General features: G+C 38.6%; 1 protein-coding gene across 2 annotated transcripts in view; it reads right to left on the bottom strand.

Moving 5' to 3' along the window:
• Positions 1–21223, bottom strand: part of znf451 (zinc finger protein 451) — a 74341-nt gene that overhangs the window by 21512 nt on the left and 31606 nt on the right. For both annotated transcript variants that reach the window (XM_051919129.1, XM_051919128.1), the window contains 6 exons: positions 20717–20828; positions 18273–18417; positions 14173–14299; positions 6958–7117; positions 4633–4777; positions 35–1638 (listed from right to left, as the gene is read on the bottom strand). In XM_051919129.1, coding sequence (XP_051775089.1) covers positions 35–1638; positions 4633–4777; positions 6958–7117; positions 14173–14299; positions 18273–18417; positions 20717–20828 — 2293 coding nt within the window. The remainder of the gene's footprint in view (positions 1–34; positions 1639–4632; positions 4778–6957; positions 7118–14172; positions 14300–18272; positions 18418–20716; positions 20829–21223) is intronic.

A 21223-nucleotide genomic window follows, 5' to 3' on the forward strand; every position in this document is an offset into this window, starting at 1 on the left:
CTTTACACCTCATTTTACTTAAAATATCACCCACCTTTGTGCTCCGTCTCGCCTTGGGTTTTTGCCACAGCGTTTTGGGGACGGTCAGGGTGGCTGTCAGGACAGCATTTGTCATTTGGGGCTGAAGGTGTGCTTTTAACTTTTTCAGCATTTGGTGAATGACAAGACAGATGCTTTCTGTGGTAGTGTTGTCTGGCTTCATTAACCGTATTTAACTTCTCACTGCATGCACCACAGCTGAAACAAAAACTCCCATCTGCCTCTGTGATTCCGTGTATTTCCTGAAGGTGCTTCTTAAAAGCTACTGAGCTCCGTGCCGTCGCAGGACAAAATCTACAACAAAAACGCAATTTTCCCGTATGGAACAGATTGTCAAGACATTTCTTGCGTGCGTTTTGCTTGTCACTTTTACTGTAATAAAATTCCTGGCACAGACATGTCTCTTTACTTTCTTTGACGGTTGGCGACGATGCAGGTTGCACCGAATCGACGTTCTTAAATGGCAGTTCTTTTCTTTCTGCCAAAAACACATAGTCTGTGCTGTGGTATGACTGGTAGTGGTCTGAGAATTCTTCTTCTGTGTCAAAGAGCAAACTGTCACACAGTCCACAGAAATAACCGATGTTAATATCTCCATTATGCATGTCTTCAAAATGTCGGTAAAGCGTCTCGACTTTAAGGAAGCGCTGCTTACAGGTGCCACAACAGTACTTTTGAAAGCTGTGTTTTTCTGGCTTTTTGCAGTGGTCAGTGACGCTCGTTTCTGAATCAAAGAGCTCCTCACAGATCCTGCACTGCCATTTACCAGAGAGGGTGGTACCTTGGTCTCCTTTTTGATCACATGATTGAACAATCGGGACTCTATTATTGTCTTCATGAGCAGCAGACGTACAACTAGAAGTAGATGGTTGTGGATCATCCTCTTCAACCTCCTGTTCATAGTAGAAACTATGCCCACCATGACAATCTATAATATGGGACATGATGTCCTCTTTTCTGGGCATTTCGGTCTTGCACGTATGGCACCAAAAAATGTAATTATTCAAGTGAGCGCCACCATGAAAACGACTCATATGTAACCCAATCACAGCAGGATCTTCTGCCTGTTTCCCACAAACTATGCACTTGTAAAATATCTGGTTGGCTGCCATGATGTGCTTATCTACAGCCTTTTCTGTACTGTAACGCTGGCTGCACTCACAGAACCAGGCAGTCGCCACTTGATCAGATACGCTGGCCTGGGGCTGTTCACAAAAATCAGCAGAATTGAACTTTTTAGAATCCACGCCAAACTGTGACTCCCGTCTTCGCTTTGCACTTATCGGACAGCTGCTATCAGCTTCTTGTTTTATGGATCTCTTCAGCAAGGAGGACTTTTGTTTCGACTCACCAAGTGCAAATTGTTCAGCACCAGACTGGCTTTTCTCAAAGAAATGACAGAACAGTAAAACTGCTTTCTCCACCGAGCAAACCGTCTCAGTTTTGTGTCCAGTTAACAGTTCGTGGTTTTTCATGTGGCTGTCTACTTTAAAGAGTTTGCCACAATTTTGACAGTGTCCTTTGACTACAAATAGCTCTGCAACCTGGGAAATGCTTTTTCTTGCAACAGCCATGGGACTAGCATTCCTGCATCGCGTCCTGTAAAATGTAAAGAATACATTAGATAGATAGGACAGATAGATCTTTATTGTCATTGTCACTTTTACAAAGGAACGACGAAATTGAAGGTGCAGTCGACTCAGTGTGAGGAATAAGAGTTAAAAAGACAAGAAGAGAGAAAATAATAACAAACCGAATAGTAATAAAAGTACTTTACAAAATATACAAATTGCACTTGTTGACCTAAGGTCTATATTGCACATTGGGAGAATGATACGGAGCAGTTTTATTCTGAGTTCAGGGCCATGATTGCTTTTGCATAAAAGCTGTTTTTAAGGTGGTTTCTCCTAGTTTTCATTGCTGTGTATCTCTTGCCCGATGGCAAAAGGCAATGACCGGGATGTGATGAATCCTGTGAAATGTCTATTGCTTTTTTGCGGCATCGGGAGGTGTAGATTTGCTCCAGAGTGGGGAGGGTACAACCAATTGTTCTCTCTGCTGTCCTGACGACCCTGTGGAGCGCTTTCCTAGCTGCCGTACCACACACACAGTCCGTACGTGAGCACACGCTCGATGGAACAGTGATAAAAAGCAAGGAGCAGATTTTTGGGGTGATGGTTCTTTCTGAGAATTCTCAGAATACACAGTCTCTGCTGCGCCTTCTTCAGCAGCTCCTTGGTGTTGGCGCTCCAGGTCAAGTCATCCTCCAGCTCAATGCCCAGAACCTGAACACCGGGACCCTCTCCACACAGGTCCCGCCAATGATGAGTGGCTGGATGTCAGTTTTGTTTTTTCTAAAGTCAATAACAAGCTCCTTCATTTTTGTGGTGTTGAGGAGCAGGTTATTGACTCTGCACCACATTGACAGCCGCTCCAGCTCGTCCCTGTATGCCAGCTAACCCTCCTTGCCCGACATGAGTCCAACCACCGTCGTGTCATCCGCGAACTTTATAATCTTGTTGCTATGGCAAGTGGGGACACAGTCATATGTGTAGAGGAGCGGGCTGAGCACACAACCCTGCAGCGTCCTGGTGTTGAGGCTGAGAGCAGTGGATGTGTGGAGACCCAGCCTGACCCTCTGGGAGCGACCAGACAAGAAGTCCAGTATTCAACTGCAGGTGAGTGATGGAAGTCCCAGATCTGCCAGTTTGGACACCAGTCATTGTGGGAGGATGGTGTTAAACGCAGAGCTGAAGTCTAGAAAGAGCAGTCTGGCATAACTCCCCTGCTGCTCCAGGTGGGTCAGGGCAGCATGAAGGCAGCATGTGGCCACAGCATCCTCCGTGGATCTCTTTGCTTTGTAAGCAAATTCAAATGGGTCCAGGTCTGCTGGCAGGCAGGCGATGATATGACTCCGCACTAGACAGTGTGCTTCAAAAAATGTTAACAAATGACTACAAAAAGCAAAGACTCTTAAATATGATGCACAAAATGCATTGATGACTACCACACGATGGAAGAAATAATGGAAATTTCAATTCCAGCAGACTCTACAGGGAGCACTGGGTGTTCAAGAGTCGTCTGATGATCTCCAAGTCTGATAGTCTGAGACCCAACAGTTGGGGAAACACTGAATCCATTGATAGAAAGTTGCATTTTCTTCAGGAGGGCTCATCTTTGTAACTAACTTAGGGTGATTTTGATATCGATAAAGTCAAAAAACAGCATACAGATGCGTATTCTATTTAGAGATGTCAAGCACAAATGAAGCAAATTTGGGACAAATGCATCATTGGTTAATTTGCAAAGGACTCTGCTCTTATAGGGCGGAATGGTGGCTCTGAGGTAGGGATCTGCACTGGTAATCGGAAGGTTGCTGGTTCAAGTCCCATTAACGCCCCAAGTGACTCTACTTGAGCACAGCCCTTAACCTGCAATTGCTCCGTCCTGGGTATGACTTTAACCTGCATCCAGCCCTGCAAGTAGGCTCTCCAACCTGCAGGGAAAAACCTGGGGGTTGGTGGCAGAATTGGCACTCCAGCCACCATAAAAAACCTCACACATCTGAACTGGTGTGGTGCTGAGGTGTCATATGGCTACATGCAGGTCCTAATCTGGGGATCCTGAGTTGGTTTGTCGTGTGGTGGGGGCGGCAATGCGCTGTATCAGTGCCAGCTCCTAACCTCTCTCTCTGCTCTTATAGTCTGTAGTTGCCTAGGTATGCTGCCAGATGATAGGAGCACAGACAGAATATTCCATGTTCACTTGGTCATAATTCCTTGCAGATTTGATATGAGCTTTATTAACCATCATTTTTGTACAGTACAAATACATTACAAATACAATGAGAGGCAAGGTGGTGGAAGAGTGCAACTGCAAGGAGCAAAGGTGGTGGACGAATTTAAATACTTAGGTTCAACAGTCCAAAGCAACAGAGAGGTGAAGAAGAGAGTGCAGGCAGGGTGGACTGGGTGGCAGGGGTAACTTGTGATAGAAGGGTTACCTGCAAGAGTGAAAGAGAAGATCTGTAAAACGGTAGGGGAGCGTTGTATGGTTCGGAGATGGTGGCACTGATAAAAAGACAGGAGTCAAAGCTGGACGTGGTGGAGTTGAAGATGCTACGATTTTCTCTCAGAGTAACGATGGCAGACAGGATTAGGATTGAGATTATTAGAGGGGACAACACAGGTACAACACTTTGGTGGCCAAGTGAGAGAGGCCAGATTGAGAGGTTTTGGGCACGTGAAGAGAAGAGGTGAGGGGTACATCGGGAAAAGATTATTGAGGATGGAACCACAAGGCCAAAGAGGAGGTTAATGGATGTGGTGAAGGAGGACGTGAAGGCAGAAAATGTATAAGACAGGGATAGATAGAGACTGATGATCAGCTGAAAGACGACGACGACAAAGAAGAAAAAGAAGCAAACAAAAAAGAAGAAGCAGATGAAGCAGATGAGAAATGCATTATCCAGAATGAAAATTACAAATAAAAACATAACTCAAAAAGAACATAATGTATACAGTATATATAACTGTCTTAGAAGTGATTGGAAGAAAGCATCATTTTGGAAAGATGTTTCGTGTTTAAGTTTACCTAAAATGCGGTGTGACCTCCACATGAGAATTTAGTATCTTTGCACACTCTGTACACTTCACTTGAAAAGGCACTTCCTTACACTTAGTGAACAGCAGCTTCTTAGCATATGATGGAAAAGGAACAGGAGCAGGAGAATCTTGATCTATTGAAAAAGAGAAAAACAACAATCAACCAAACTTAAGACACCGCTTGTAAAAAATGAAGCATCTGCTGGGCTTCCATGAACACTTGGTTTTCACTTAACACTCATTCCTACTAGAACAGACTGTGCTCTGGAATACAACCTCATATTTGATTCTCCTCCTATGGTGGAAACTAACAACAATTTGTTGAGCTGTAAATTAAACAAAGCCACCATAAATTCTTGAACACTGAAGCCTAGACTAGCATGACCTCAAAACTAAAAATGCAATTAAGGATAGGCTCCCCTCAAAAATTGCGTTTTCTATTATAATAAAAAAAACCTTGGGACGAGATGAGACTTTTTGTAAGGAAGTCCCACGAGACGGAGACTTTTACCATGAGATTCTTACAAGTCACGCCCTACTTACAACTATTTTCAAACAAGACCACGGTCAACAGGTACATTCCAGCACTTAACCTGGACAGACACCAATCCATTAAAAGGCTTACCTATGAACACAAAAACACACTTACAAAGATCCTGTTTAGAATCACCTGTTTATCTAAATACAGCAGCAAGAAATGATGAAGTCAAACGAATTAATGCAAAAATTGTCAATCAGTTACACGGCAAATTGATTAAATGCGTATCAATAGACTATGCTGAAGCAGTTGGTGGTGATCGTGCGGAAGATGAAAACATCAATTTAACAATAACCCACAGAATATCTACAAGCGTTAACACCGTCTGGTCTTCCACCAGCCAAATTACTGTTGAGTATCATAATGTTATTGTGTAATTTATGTCTGAGTGATGGACTATGCAATGGAACAAGATTAGTTGTATTAAAAATTGGTCAAACTATTCTAACATGTAAAATTTTAACAGGCGACAAGAAAGGTAATGTAACATTAGACACAAAAGGAGATCTTGATATGCCATTCGTAAGAAAACATTTACAGTTTCCCGTGAGAATAGCTTTTGCTATGACAATTAACAAATCACAGGGACAAACATTCGAAAAAGTTAATTTATTAGAGAGAAAGAAATGATATTCACTCACTCACTCAACTCATATGTTGTGTTGTCACAATGTAACTCCAAACACGGAATCAAAATTTAATGCGATCTTGAAGAAAAGTTAATTCCAAATATTGATTAAACTGAAGCATTAAAGTAAAAGTGAAAATAATGCATATTATTCCCATGAAAATAACAATCTCTTTAAATTGCATATCCGGTTAACCAAACCTGGGAGTTGGCGAGCAAAGTGATCAGGGGGCAGAGCCCCCTAGTTTTAATATGCTACTGACCCCGTGTAGTTTGTAGTAATGGCAGAGAAAAAAAAGAACCTCACATTTTTAGGCCGAATGGAGACATCAAAGTTTCTGATAGAATAGATGTCTATGGTGATCAAGGCTGGACGACAGCAAACTTTCATCAAAAACATCCAAGAAAAAAAATCTCACGTTACTCACATCACAAAATCCATACGTCAAGTCATCCAGTCTAATGCTCAGAACGTCCCTAACATGCGAATTTTTACTAAAATGAACAAACTGGAAAAATGCTCTTGTGAGTGAAAATCGAATGCCTTCAGATATGGCCAAGTATGTGAGATTTTTTTTGTGGACATTTTTAACATTATTTGTTGTTGTTCAGTGTTGGTCACCACAGACGTGGAAATTTTTGATATCTCTGTTCATCTGGAAAAACGTTAAAAAATGTTCTTGTCCACCACTGCAAACTACAGCACATCGGGTAAATAACATAAAACAGAACAAATATTTTTGGATGGAGTTGTTCTTAAGAAATTTTTCATGATGAAAGTCTTCTCCAAAATATAAATGTTAGTTGTAAAAGCAATTTTCCCATGAATGGAAATCTCACTTCTTTTGGGTCAAAGATGAAATAAAATATGTCTGACAAATTACTATATTAATTGGTATTTTTAAATTGTTATAAAAGTGAAAGCAGTCTTAACTTGTAACGCAAACCTCCGTCTTCTAATATAAAAAGTAACACAAGGGCGCCATTACAAATTTTTCAAATTGCTGTTCTAGTATGCATGGCTCAGAATCAAAATATTTACAAATAGTTCATGTCTTTACTACTGTGGTTAAGTTCCTATCTAAAAAATTACAAACTGAAAACACACATTTTAAAATAAGCCCCTTGCTCAAAAAGCTGAAACTTACCACTTATTTTGAGTGAATGTGTAAAGTGGTTTTTTGCAGCCATATGCTGCAAACACTCATCCCGGATATTAAAAAGTAAGTAACAAAATGGGCAGGCAAAGCACTGAATGTTCTGACAAGAAAACTCCCTGGAATGGCCATCAGGATTTGGTGATGTGATCTGAGGAGAGTGTATCACAAGAAAGAGACAGACAGTAAAATTAATAAGGTTAATGCATCACAGTTGCACTTCAGTAAGATTATCATTAATTAGGACAACTCAGGATTTATTTATGCATCATGCTTTTGCACCATTTGCTAGTCTAAATTAAGCAGTACATAACTGTATAAACAGCAGGGAGAGGCTGCCAGGGCACCACAGGGTGCACACGCCCACACTAACATAAAACAAATTTGGCATCACTGGTTAACTCAACCTGCACAACTGTAGGGAAGTGGAAGGAAAAAATTGCAAACGTGGAGAGAACCTCCAAATTTTACACAGACAATGAGGTTTGAACCCACACTGATGGGATCTGTTACACACCATCTGTGACTGCGGCACCATTGTGCTAGTCGAGCTGCATAAATATTTTAAATAACTCAAACGCCACGGTGCATCTCTAATACACTATATCTGGAATATAAGGTATTAGCACGCACCCACTCATACGTGTATCTACTCAAAGGCTCATGTCTTTCAGTCAGGTTCTGAATTTTATCTAAATGGTCAGGTGTATTTTATACAGGAATTATGTACTCCGCTAAACAAACCTAAGTAAAATTTGGGATGACATTATGTTTTCTTTCTATTAAAGCAAAGCAAGTTTATTTATATAGCACCATTAGGCAATTCAAAGTGCTTTATATGACAAGTATAAAATACAATAAAGACATAAAATGCAACCAAATAATAGATACAGTAAAATAGCAGAAAGTTACAATGATACGTAAAATGAATATAAAATGGTGACACTGCAGCATTTCAATTCAGTAATAGGGCAGGACAGTGCATAATCAGTCAAATGCACACAAAAAAGAATTTTTTAAGTTTGATTTGAAAGCTTCTACTGTTGGAGCATCTCTGACATGTTTTGGCAGGCTATTCCATTGTTGTGCTGTATAAGGGCTAAAAGCCATTTCACCCTCCTGTCCGCCCCCCCAAGGATCAAAGAGTTCTAATACAGGGGTCCTCAATCACGGTCCTGGAGGGCCGCAGTGGCTGCAGGTTTTTGCTCCAACCCAATTTCTTAATAAGAAGCACTTATTGCTCAAGTAACACTTCTACTTCACTTTAGTTGTCTCGCTCATTAAGATTTTGAACCCTTATTGCTTATTTTAGTCAAACAGCTGTAGTCTTGGTTTTTAATTGCTCCTAATTAGCAATAACATGCAAATGACAAAAGAAACCAACATTTCTCCATTTAGCTTGTTGCCATTTACACCTGTGTGTATTTATCATGCACTACTGGGTTAAATTAAATACTTGGAAGGAAAGTGAAGAGAAAAAAGTGAAAGTCTGAGAATTACTCATCCATTTTAGCCCTCAAATCATTTGGATGATGTCCTTAGAAAGGGGAAGAAAAACTAAGATATGAGAATGACCTGACATAGCAGAGTTAAAGCAGTAACAAGCCATGAAATTTAATTATTGGCAAGAATTGCTTCTAATTAAGTAACCGGGTTAGAACAAAAACCAGCAGTCACTATGGCCCTCCAGGACTGTGATTGAGGACCCCTGGTCTAATAGGTCTATCCAAGGTTAGCATCTCTGTGACGTATTCTGGGCCTAAGTGGTTTACTAACTTGTATACTAAAACCAGTATCTTAAATTCAATCCTATATCAGGCTGGAAGCCAGTGTAGTGATCTTAGTACTGAAGTAACGGGTTCTCTTTTCCTGATTTTGGTAAGCATTCTGGCAGAGGCATACTGAACAAATTGCAATATAAGATTTTATAATCTTTTTGGGCTGGCCTGAGGAAAGAGTATTACAGTAACCTACTCTACTGAGTACTGAGAAAAGCGCTATATAAATGTAATGAATTATTATTATTATTATTATTATTATTACTGAAAATAAAGGCAAGGACAAGTTTCTCCAAGTCTGTTTCTGACATCAAAGCTGTGATTTTAGAAATGTTTTTCAGATGATAAAACACAGATTTAGTTACTGTTTTAATTTGATTACTGAAACTAAGATCTGCCTCCAGATGTACACCAAGACTTAGTTTTCAGCCATTAGTGCATTGGACTCTAAATAAGGAGCAATTTTAAGTGCTTTCTGTTTATTGACAAATAGTAAAATTTCAGTTTTATCTTTGTTTAACTGAAGGAAATGTTGCTGCATCCAGATGTTCACACAATGAATCAATATAACAAAGATCATTTGGAGAAATAGGCAAATAAATCTGGGTATTGTCAGCATAAATACATTCTGAACAACATATTAAAGCATTTGCATGTGAAGTAATTCTACATATATATACACATATATATATACACATACCAGTGCCCTCCACAATTATTGGCACCCCTGGTTAAGATGTGTTCTTAAGTTTCTAATAAATTATAGACTCACAACACAAAAAAGAAAAATCCAACATTTAATTGAAGAGCATTTATTCATTTAGGAACAAAATCCCACATTAAGAAATACATTTTTTACATGAAATCATGTGTGCCACAATTATTGGCACCCCTAACAATACCTATAAAATAAATGTAATTGAAACATTTTTGTAATTTCTAGTTTAGTTTTTAAAGTTGATCAGATTAAATTAGAACTTTTAATCAGTAATTAATGACTGCCTATGTCCCTGGGGTATAAATATGACGTGACACAGAGTCCTATTGCTCTTAGCCACTCTTCAACATGGGAAAGAGAAGAGAACGTGCCGTTCAAGTAAGGCAGATGTGTGTCGACCTTCATAAGTCAGGTAATGGCTACAAGAAAATAGCTACTCGCCTAAACCTGCCTGTATCTACAGTCAGAGGAATAATGAACAAGAGTAAAACAACGGGAACAGTGACAAACAAGGCTGGATGAGGACCCAAGTTTATCTCACCACCACGCATAGTGAGGAGGATGGTAAGAGAAGTAAAAACATTCTCCAAAGCTCACTGTTAAGAGAACTGCACTAAAGAGTGGTGGGGTCACAAAGTCTCCATGACAACCATAAGACGCCATCTCCATGCCAACAAGCTGTTTGGGAGACATGCAAGGAAAAAGCCTTTTCTCACCTCCAATCACAAACGTAAATATCTGGAGTTTGCTAAGCGGTACTGGGGCTTCAACTGGGACCGTGCGCTTTGGTCAGATGAGACTAAAATTGAGCTTTTTGGCAACATTCTAAGTGGGTCTGGCGTGAATCCAAGAACGAGTATGCGGAAAAGCACCTCATGCCCACTGTAAAGTATGGTGGAGGATCTGAGATTTTGTGGGGCTGTTTCTCTTCCAAAGGACCTGGGAACCTTGTTAGGGTGCATGGCATCAGGAACTTCTTGAAATACCAGGACATTTTAAATCAAAATCTGGTGGCCACTGCCAGAAAGCTGAAGATGGGTTGTCATTGGGTCTTCCAGCAGGATAATGACCCTAAACATATGGCAAAATCTACACAAAAATGGCTCAGAAAACACAAAATCAAGCTCCTTCCATGGCCATCTCAGTCCCCAGACCTCAACCCCATTGAAAACCGGTGGGGTGAGCTGAAGAGGAGAGTGCATAAGAAAGGACCGAGGACTCTAGACGATCTAGAAAGACTGTGCAAAGAGGAATGGTCAAAAATCCCTCCAACCTTGTGAAATGTTATAGTAGAAGATTAAGTGCCGTCTTGTTGGCAAAAGGGGGTTGTACAAAATATTAACAGCAAGGGTGCCAATAATTGTGGCACACATGATTTCATGTAACAAATGTATTTCTTAATGTGGATTTTTTCCCCCCAATGAATAAACGTACTTCAATTAAAGGTTGGATTTTTCTCTTTTTTGTGTTGTGAGCCTTTATTTTTTGGGGAAAAAAACCAATTTATTAGAAGCCTAAGAATACATCTTAACCAGGGGTGCCAATAATTGTGGAGGGCACTGTATATATATATATATATATATATATATGTATATATGTATATATATGTATATATATATATATATATATATATATATGTGTATATATATATATGTATATGTATATGTATATATATATATATATGTGTATATATATATATGTATATGTATATGTATATATATATATATATATATATATATATATATATATGTGTATATATATATATATATATATATATATATATATATGTGTATATATATATATATATATATATATATGTGTATATATATATATATATATATATGTGTATATATATATATATATATATATATGTATATATATATATATATATGTATATATATATATATATATATATATATGTATATATATATATATATATATGTATATATATATGTATATATATATGTATATATATATGTATATATATATGTATATATATATGTATATATATATATGTATATATATGTATATATATATGTATATATATATATATATATGTATATATATATATATATATGTATATATATATATATATATGTATATATATATATATATATGTATATATATATGTATATATATATATATGTATATATATATATATACACATACATATATACAGTACTGTACAAACGTTTTAGGCAGGTGTGAAAAAATGCTGTAAACAAAGAATGCTTTCAGAAATATAAATGATTGTTTATTGTTATCAATTTACAAAATGCAAAGTGAGCGAACAAAAGACAAATCTAAATCAAATCAATATTTGGTGTTCCTACCTTTTGCCTTCAAACCAGCATCAATTCTTGTAGGTCCACTTGCACAAAGTCAGGGATTTTGCAGGATTCTAGTCAGGTGTCTGATCAACCAATTGTACCAAACAGGTGCTAATGATCATCAATGTCACACGTAGGTTGAAACACAGTCATTAACTGAAACAGAAACAGCTGTGTAGGAGGGTGAGGAACAGCCAAACTCTGCCACCAAGGTGAGGTTGTGGAAGACAGTTTCATGTCATGGAGCACAGCAACAAGACACAAGGTAGTTCTACTGCATCAGTAAGATCTCTCCCAGACAAAGATTTCAAAGTAGACTGGGGTTTCAAGATGTGCTGTTCAAGCTCTTTTGAAGAAGCACAAAGAAACGGGCAACGTTGAGGATCGTAGACACAGTGGTCGGCCAAGGAAACTTAGTGTAGCAGATGAAAGACACATCAAGCTTATTACCCTTCAAAATCGGAAAATGTCCAACAGTGCCATCAGCTCAGAACTGGCAGAAACCAGTGGGACCCAGGTACACCCATCTACTGTCCGGAGAAGTCTGGCCAGAAGTGGTCTTCATGGAAGAGTTGCAGCCAAAAAGCCATACCTCCAACGTGGAAACAAGGCCAAGCGACTCAAGTATACACGAAATCATAGGAACTGGGGTGCAGAAAAATGGCAGCAGGTGCTCTGGACTGATGAGTCAAAATTTGAAATATTTGGCTGTAGCAGAAGGCAGTTTGTTCGTCGAAGGGCTGGAGAGCGGTACAATAATGAGTGTCTGCAGGCAACAGTGAAGCATGGTGGAGGTTCCTTGAACGTTTGGGGCTGCATTTCTGCAAATGGAGTTGGAGATTTGGTCAGGATTAATGGTGTTCTCAATGCTGAGAAATACAGGCAGATATTTATCCATCATGCAATACCATCAGGGAGGCGTATGATTGGCCCCAAATTTATTCTGCAGCAGGACAACAGCCCCAAACATACAGCCAAAGTCATTAAGAACTATCTTCAGCGTAAAGAAGAACAAGAAGTCCTGGAAGTGATGGTATGGCCCTCACATAGCTCTGATCTCAACATCATCGAGTGTGTCTGGGATTACATGAAGAGACAGAAGGACGTGAGGAAGCCGACATCCACAGAAGATCTGGGGTTAGTTCTCCAAGATGTTTGGAACAACCTACCAGCCGAGTTCCTTCAAAAACTGTGTGCAAGTGTACTTAGAAGAATTGATGCTGTTTTGAAGGCAAAGGGTGTTCACACCAAATATTGATTTGATTTAGATTTCTCTTTTGTTCATTCACTGCATTTTGTTGATTGATGAAAATAAATGATTAACACTTCCATTTTTGAAAGCATTCTTTGTTTACAGCATTTTTTCACACCTGCCTAAAACTTTTGCACAGTACTGTGTATATATATATATATATATATATATATATATATAAATGAAGGCACCAGGGCACATACAGCCGCCCTAACCTGGACACAGGCAGGCAGGAGACAGATTTTTGCCACACTACACACGTTTATTTGCAATTGGGGAGCGTTTCACCCTGCTCCCCACAGCACAGTGCACCAATCACCAACACCCCAATACACAGTCCCTTCGTCTCCACTCCTTCTCAGGCTTTGTCCTCCTCCTCCCGACTCTGGTCCCTTTTTATAAGGTAATAGTAATAATTCTTTACATTTATATAGTGCTTTTCTCACTACTCACAAAGCGCTCTCCACACAGGGAGGACCCAGGAAGCGAACCCACAATCTCCTTACTGCAAAGCAGCAGCACTACTGTAATGTCATTCAAAACTGCAATATATGATAAATACCTAGAGACAGTTGTCAAGCACCTAGATGCCAAGATTCCCTGACATTCCAATTATTTCCAGCTTTTCAAAGGTTTTCAAAGCAGAAACTCATGATTCAAGTGTGTCTGCTGAAATTCTTTTCGATCATTACTCCAAAAACGGTAGCCCTCCAATTTTAAAATATGAAAGTAGCAAGCAAGAATGGACAGTTGCGTCAAAAATGATCAGAAGTCAATCATACAAAGAGGTCAGTCCAAAACAGATTTTACTAAAAATGGCAACGACATCAGAGCTCCAAGAGTCGTTTCCAAATTTAGCCAAACTAGCTCATATTGGGCTAGTGATCCCGGTGAGCACAGCTGAATGTGAAACGGGGTTTTCTGCCCTTAAAAGGATCAAGACATGTTTGAGAAATCATCAGCGTGTACAGTAAGTGTATGCTAACTTCCCACAATTAAACACCAGTAAGACTACTCTGGTTCTTTCTTAAGGTAACACTACAGCACTACTCTACGTCTCCTCTTTGATCGCAAATGCTATTTACACATTAAATGACAATTCTCAGATAAATGCAGTTAAAGCCTTACCTTAGTCTGAAGGTGATCATTATACTGTTGTTCAGTTGAGAAACGTTTACAGCAAACAACACATGCGTAAGACATTGAAGGGGCACCTTTAAGAGTAACAGTGGGGTCACATGGAGAATGATCAAATCTATAAGAAAAAGAACCAAGTATAAATATTTCACTTTACTGTAACATATATTCATTTAGACAAGGCACAGCATTTGCTAAAATAGAAAAATGTCCCTGCTTCTAGTGTTTCATGCCACAAATACTTTAAAATCAAAAATTGATAAAATAGGAATAAATGTTTTACATGCATTATTACAGACTGCATTCAGGTATATACAAAATAATGACATTCATAAAGTTAATAAAGAGCAATTCCAATTTATTTTTGTGTAGCGCTCTTCACCGAGTGTAGGCTCAGAGTACTGCAGAAGGTTTACGTGTAAAAACACAATTACAAACTTTACAAATTGTGTAATGCACTCAACATAAAATTTACCAAGGGGGACTATCCAGCCACCCAACCTCTGCCCACCACGCCCTGGCCCTTTGACATTTGCGATTTACCAAAGCAAACTCTGCTCTTACATGAACACTCATTTTACTAAGGGGGAACTTTACCCTCCTTGTGGGTCATGAATAAAGTTAAGAAGGGAAAACTGACTCACAAGACCATAAAGGTTGAGAAAAACTGAGCTAAATGATGACTCATACTAACTAATAATAATAATTAATAATAATAATAATTCTTTGCATTTATATAGCGCTTTTCTCACTACTCAAAGTGCTCAGCAATTGCAGGTTAAGGACCTTGCTCAAGGGCCCAACAGAGCAGAGTCCCTATTGGCATTTATGGATTTCGAACTGACAACCTTCCGATTGCCAGTGGAGATCCCTAGCCTCAGAGCCACCACTCCACTCATATAATAATTCTCATCACCAAACCATTATTATAATGTGCGTTGAAGTGATAAACACATTAAACCTCAAAAGTGATGGATATGATGTACAGACGGAGTTTTATTTCCCTTTTAAGAAGGCCAATGCTGTGTATTTGCACTGACAAATGTTTTTGTTTTTTTCAAGTTTATATCGGCTACCTGTTGTTACTTCTCAGGGAACTGGCTGACCAATCAGCCAACATCTCGGCCAACCTTCACTCCATCATGCCTGCTGCTCCGGAAGCCATTAACCATCTGCAAAGGCACTACACCCGGTTTTTCGAACGGTGTGGGTATACATATATAACATGTTTCTGCCAACATAGAATGACAATTTGCAACAGTGTCCAATTTCTTAGCATAATCGGAGCAATTTAATGCACTCTTATTGCAATAAGGGCAGTTAGCAAGAATGAATCCAAGTAAGCTGCAATTTTAATAGTTCTGAGCAGTTTTTATATCCGTTTGTCTAGGTGGTGCAGTGGTAGTGCTGCTGCTTAGCAGTAAGGAGACTGTGGAAGATTGTGGGTTTCGCTTCCCGGTTCTTCCCTGTGTGGATAGCGCTTTGAGTACTGAGAAAAGCACTATATAAATGTAATGAATTATTATTATTATTATTATTATTGCAATGTTTCCCATCCTCGGCCCTGGGGGCACACTGTGGTTGCAGGTTTTTGTTCCAACCAGCTTCTGTTTTTAATTGGATTCCTTGGCTAATTAAGTGATGTGTTATTTCCCAAGTTGTGTGTTTTGGGAACAATATAAAAATTAGAAAACTAAGTTTGGTAAAAAAAATATATAAATAAATAAATTAATTAATAAAATAAATAAATGTATGTATCATAGACCTTCTCTTCCATATATTAAAATGTACCAAGCAGTTATATATAAATGTAATGAATTATTATTATTATTATTATTTATATGGGAATAGTGTATTTTTTCTTCTTAACAATATTTTCAATCTACTTTTCTAGGTGTTCTAATTGTTTAATTAATCCATTATTTACTAATTAGTGGGTCTGATGCTAAAGTAGTTGCAGCCTTTGATTATTCAGTGTTGTTTGCCAGCGTGTCTGCTCTGCTCATTTTTAAATGTCATTAATAAGACACAACGAAGGGGAAAACCTGCACAGAGAAAGAGCAAAACATAAGGAAATCAACAGAAGAGAGTTAAGCATTTAAATCAATAGCAAAAGCAGAAATATTTCTAAATGTCTTATAAACGTAAAGATCATGCTGCTGTGCTTTTCTGAATGTAAAATAAAAGAAAAATACCAGCTAATTAAATGAGCTCAGTCTTATCAGGTGTTGTCACGGATTAGGAATCTGTTTGGAACAAAAACCTGCAGCCACAGTGCTCCCCCAGGACTGAGGCTGGGAAACACTGGTCTATTGGATTATACATTTAATTTTATCTGTTTATGCTGCCTAATATGTCTGTCTGTTCTTGTATGTATAACGTGCATTTGTCTTTATGTTCACACATTGAGCCTGGAGTAATCCGTTCATCTGTACACTCCTTGACTTATGGTCTGAATGACAAATCGGGTAAATTCACTCCTTATCCATTCAAGTGTTTTCATGGGGAACAAAGTTTGTCAATAGTGTTTCATTGCTTAGCATCGATTGATGCTTCACAGGAAGACTGCCAAAAACTTAAATGTTATTTTAATAAGGCTAGAATTTATTTCTCTCTCCGTATCTTTATCTATACATTTTGGCTTTCTTCATTATTCTGAATTTAAGTGATGAATAAGCACAAAGCTGAAACAAAAACAAGCAAAATCTATACAAACAGCAGCAGCTACTCTGGAGTTAGTTATTAAATACTAGACAAAGAGCCCGTTTCGACAACGTAAGATGAAACAGGCACGAGTGGAATAGTAATATGTATAAGCACCACAAACCTGATATAGGTATATTGAATGAATGCGTAATTTCTGTACTTTCTCTGGTCCTGTTCAGCCTATATACATCGGACTTCCAATACAACTCGGAGTCCTGCCATGTGCAAAAGTTCGCTGATGACACTGCTATCGTGGGCTGTATCAGGAATGGGCTGGAGGAGGAGTATAGGGACCTAATCAAGGACTTTGTTAAATGGTGCAAATCAAACAACCTACACCTGAACACCAGCAAAACCAAGGAGCTGGTGGTGGATTTTAGGAGGCCCAGACCTCTCATGGACCCCGTGATCATCAAAGGTGACTGTGTGCAGATGGTGCAGACCTATAAATACCTGGGAGTGCAGCTGGATGATAAATTAGACTGGACTGCCAATACTGATGCTCTGTGCAAGAAAGGACAGAGCCGGTTATACTTCCTTAGAAGGCTGGCGTCCTTCAACATCTGCAATAAGATGCTGCAGATGTTCTATCAGACAGTTGTGGCAAGCGCCCTCTTCTACACAGTGGTGTGCTGGGGAGGCAGCATTAAGAGGAAAGATGCCTCACGCCTGGACAAACTGGTGAGGAAGGCAGGCTCTATTGTTGGCATGGAGCTGGACAGTTTAACATCTGTGGCAGAGCGAAGGGCGCTCAGCAGGCTCCTATCAATTATGGAGAATCCACTGCATCCACTAAATAGTATCATCTCCAGACAGAAGAGCAGCTTCAGCGACAGACTGCTGTCACTGTCCTGCTCCACTGACAGATTGAGGAGATCGTTCCTCCCCCAAACTATGCGACTCTTTAATTCCACCCGGGGGGGTAAACGTTAATATTTAACGTTATACAAAGTTATTGTCTGTTTTTCACCTGCATTATTATCATTCTTTAATTTAATATTATTTATTGTATCAGTATGCTGCTGCTGGAGAATGTGAATTTCCCATTGGGATTAATAAAGTATCTATCTATTTATCTATCTATCTATCTAATTAGGCCTTGAGCTGTAGTCGAAATCGCCTTTCAGGCCTCCAGAGCTTTAATTGAAGTCGCCTTTCTCTTTGAATTTTTACGGCCGTAAATCCGCCGCCTCCCGCGATGTTGGTCTCGTAAGGTTTTTCGGGCAGCTGTGCAGAAGGCGACTGTGCATTCGGCTTCGGACGGACGTGAGTGAGTGAGTGAGGAGACTGGCGAATTATGTATTAAGATTAATGAATTCAGATGCTTTTAACAGAAATTATCCAAATATACTTTTAGATTAATGAATGACAACAGAAACACATACCTTTTGAGATGACCCAGCAGGAGAGGGCCACTATCAAACATCCGGTAACAGTTCATGATTGGGCACATTACTGGTTTTACATTTTGTTGTGGGACAGGTTGAGAAGAATTTCTGGATCTAGAATTGACCACACCAGGCTTTAAACCTGCAGATCATATAATTGATTAAACTTATGATCACAGGAGACTTAAAATGTAAAAACACAAACAGGACAAAATAAAGTTCAGATAGTGTGGAATCAACAATACAAGTTTAAAAAATGTGATGAGTCTCCTGTCAAAGGCCCTTTTGAAAATGCATGCAGGCTCTCCCAAGAACAAATTAAAAAGTATACTTAAAGGTCAAGGGGACATATGAGCTAAGCCAGAGTCAACTGGAGGGAAGATTAATACAGCATAGTGCTTACTGTATTATAATATTTGTTCATGGTGATAGATCATCAATACACTGAACACTGAGGATGCAACATTTACAGGAATATAGAAACAGTGCTTTTCTGGTGCCTGCATAACAACTCTCACAAATGGTGAACGACTATCACAATTCAATGCTGCTTTCTTTTCTTCTACATAAGCTAATGCTATAGTGCTGCTGGCTAAGCCTGTGACACAAAATGCTATCTTCATGATTTAGTTCAGCATTTGAGTTCACTTTGTCATTTACATTCTCAATGGGAACAAAGAGATTGATATGAAAAATGCAATTCAGAAACACTTGACAGAATGAAAGCAAGCACTCTGACAAAATGCAAAGTAAGACTGACTTTCTTTCCCCACTAGCTCACTAAAGTACTTGAAGGGCTGAACTTTGTTTTGTGCTACTGGAATCTTTCATTCTGTTGTGGCAAAAGAACTATGAGAGTTTTATGGAAAAGAAACTTTTTATTTTTTGCTGCATTGTTTACACATATTCTGAGCAATGACTGTCCCAGGTTTATCTCTGGAATACGTTAAACCAGTTCTGAGCTTCAACAAAGTTCTCCAAACAGAAGAAAATGGATCACAGAACGACCCCTCTAGAGGTGGGAGAACAGAAAAGCGATACAGTTGAGTACTGTAATATTCTTCATCCTTACATTGTATATCATCAGTACACTGACGGCAAGTATGAAGGTTTTTTTTTTTTATTTTATTATTTAATGCTACTGTGCTTATGTGAACAGTGCACCATCTGTAAGAATGTAAAAAAAGAATTATTGGTACACTCCTAAATACATTTCAGAAGACGGAAAAGCTGCAAAAAAATGTTAAATGTACTTTAATATACAAAACATTTAATCAAGTTGATAGCATTCCTATGAACATACCGCCTCATCTGAAATGGACACCCAAAGCTAAATTTAGACAATGTGCAGGTTAAGCATCTCTAATCTGAAATGCCTGGGACCAACAGTATTTTGGATATTTTTGGATTTTGGAATATTTGCATATACATAATGAGATATCTTGGAGATGGGACCCAAATCTAAACAAGAAAATTATTTACACTTCACATACACCTTATACACATATCCTGAAGTTAATTTTATATAATACTGTATTTAATCATTTTGTACATTAAACAAAGTTTGTGCACAGTAGCATCAGCAGAGTTTCTGTATCAGCTGTTAGACAACAGCAGGCCTTCTGTCTCCTCCTGCAATTTTGCGTTTTCATTAAAAAGTTACCGTACACAGAGAATAAGAAAAAAATACTAAGTAATCCATGTCAGTCTGGCAGAAACGATACACTGATTTTAACAAGGCATCAGAGTCTATGCTCCCTCTAAGCTGTTCCACGCAGTAATTTTGAATCGCGTGGCTCACTTCCTCTCCTGTGTGGAAGTGCCTCTATACGATAATCAGGCCTTTCACATATGGCTCCCAAAGCCCCAGCAGGGTTAACCCACTCGGAGTGTTGTTTGTGTATTGGTGTGCCCCCTGAAATTCAAGACGGGACTGAAGAAATCATGGTAAATACCAGCTCAAACGTTATTCACATCAATTCATTAGGTTAAGCAAATGAGGTCAGGTGTGCAAGTTTCCACTTGTGGCGTCACATCGGCAGTCAGAAAGTTTCACATTTTAGAAATTTGGTTTAGGGATACTCAACCTGTACAAACATGTGTCAAGTACCAAAATTGTGTGTTCCCTAGATGTACTGTTTAGATAGCCGAGACACCCAAAACCCACTTCCCATAACTGCAAAAAGATCTAACTGGGATGAACTTAGTCAAAGTTGTTTGTCATAAAGGGTAACGGGTAACGGACAGACACATTTTTGCCTTTAGGGATAGGATTTCAACTTTAACTTCTCTCAGATAAAATGGGATTAATATATTGTAATATACTGGAGAATAAACTGCCAATACATTATATCATAAAACATAAGAAAATCAAATTAGAACATTATGGCTCTGGGAATAATATCACGGGGTTCCTAGAAAATACAAAATCCAATATTTACCTGGCATTTTTAACCAGTGATCAACACATCGCCTGGCTTCCTCCTTCTCAGGGTGCTCTTGCATAAATTCTAACTCCTGTAAGCCATGTGCATGCTGGGAATCCATTTTTTCCTGAAAATAAGATGCAAATAAACAGACGAGTAATAAATTCCACACCCATATGCATGCAAATAGCATACAGGGCTGTGAAGTCGTATTTTACCTCAGTAAGTGTCCCTGTCAGTTTATAAGTTAAATAAGTGCTAACAGCTGTAGAGTACTTCATATACAGTTAATACAGACAATACACTTCAAATGAAATGCGGTAAGTACATATGCCAGCAATTTTTTTTACCAATTTTTTTTTTTATAACTGCTACTTCTGGTAATAGTGATGGGATATCAAGCTTTAAGTTGTGGTTACAAGTAAGCATGAAGAAATTAAAAAGACTAGATAGATAGATAGATAGATAGATAGATCTTTATTGTCATTGTCACTTTTACAAAGGAACAACGAAATTGAAGGT

The sequence above is a fragment of the Erpetoichthys calabaricus genome, chromosome 15 (genome assembly GCF_900747795.2).
Source record: "Erpetoichthys calabaricus chromosome 15, fErpCal1.3, whole genome shotgun sequence".
NCBI classification, from domain to species: Eukaryota; Metazoa; Chordata; class Cladistia; order Polypteriformes; family Polypteridae; genus Erpetoichthys; species Erpetoichthys calabaricus.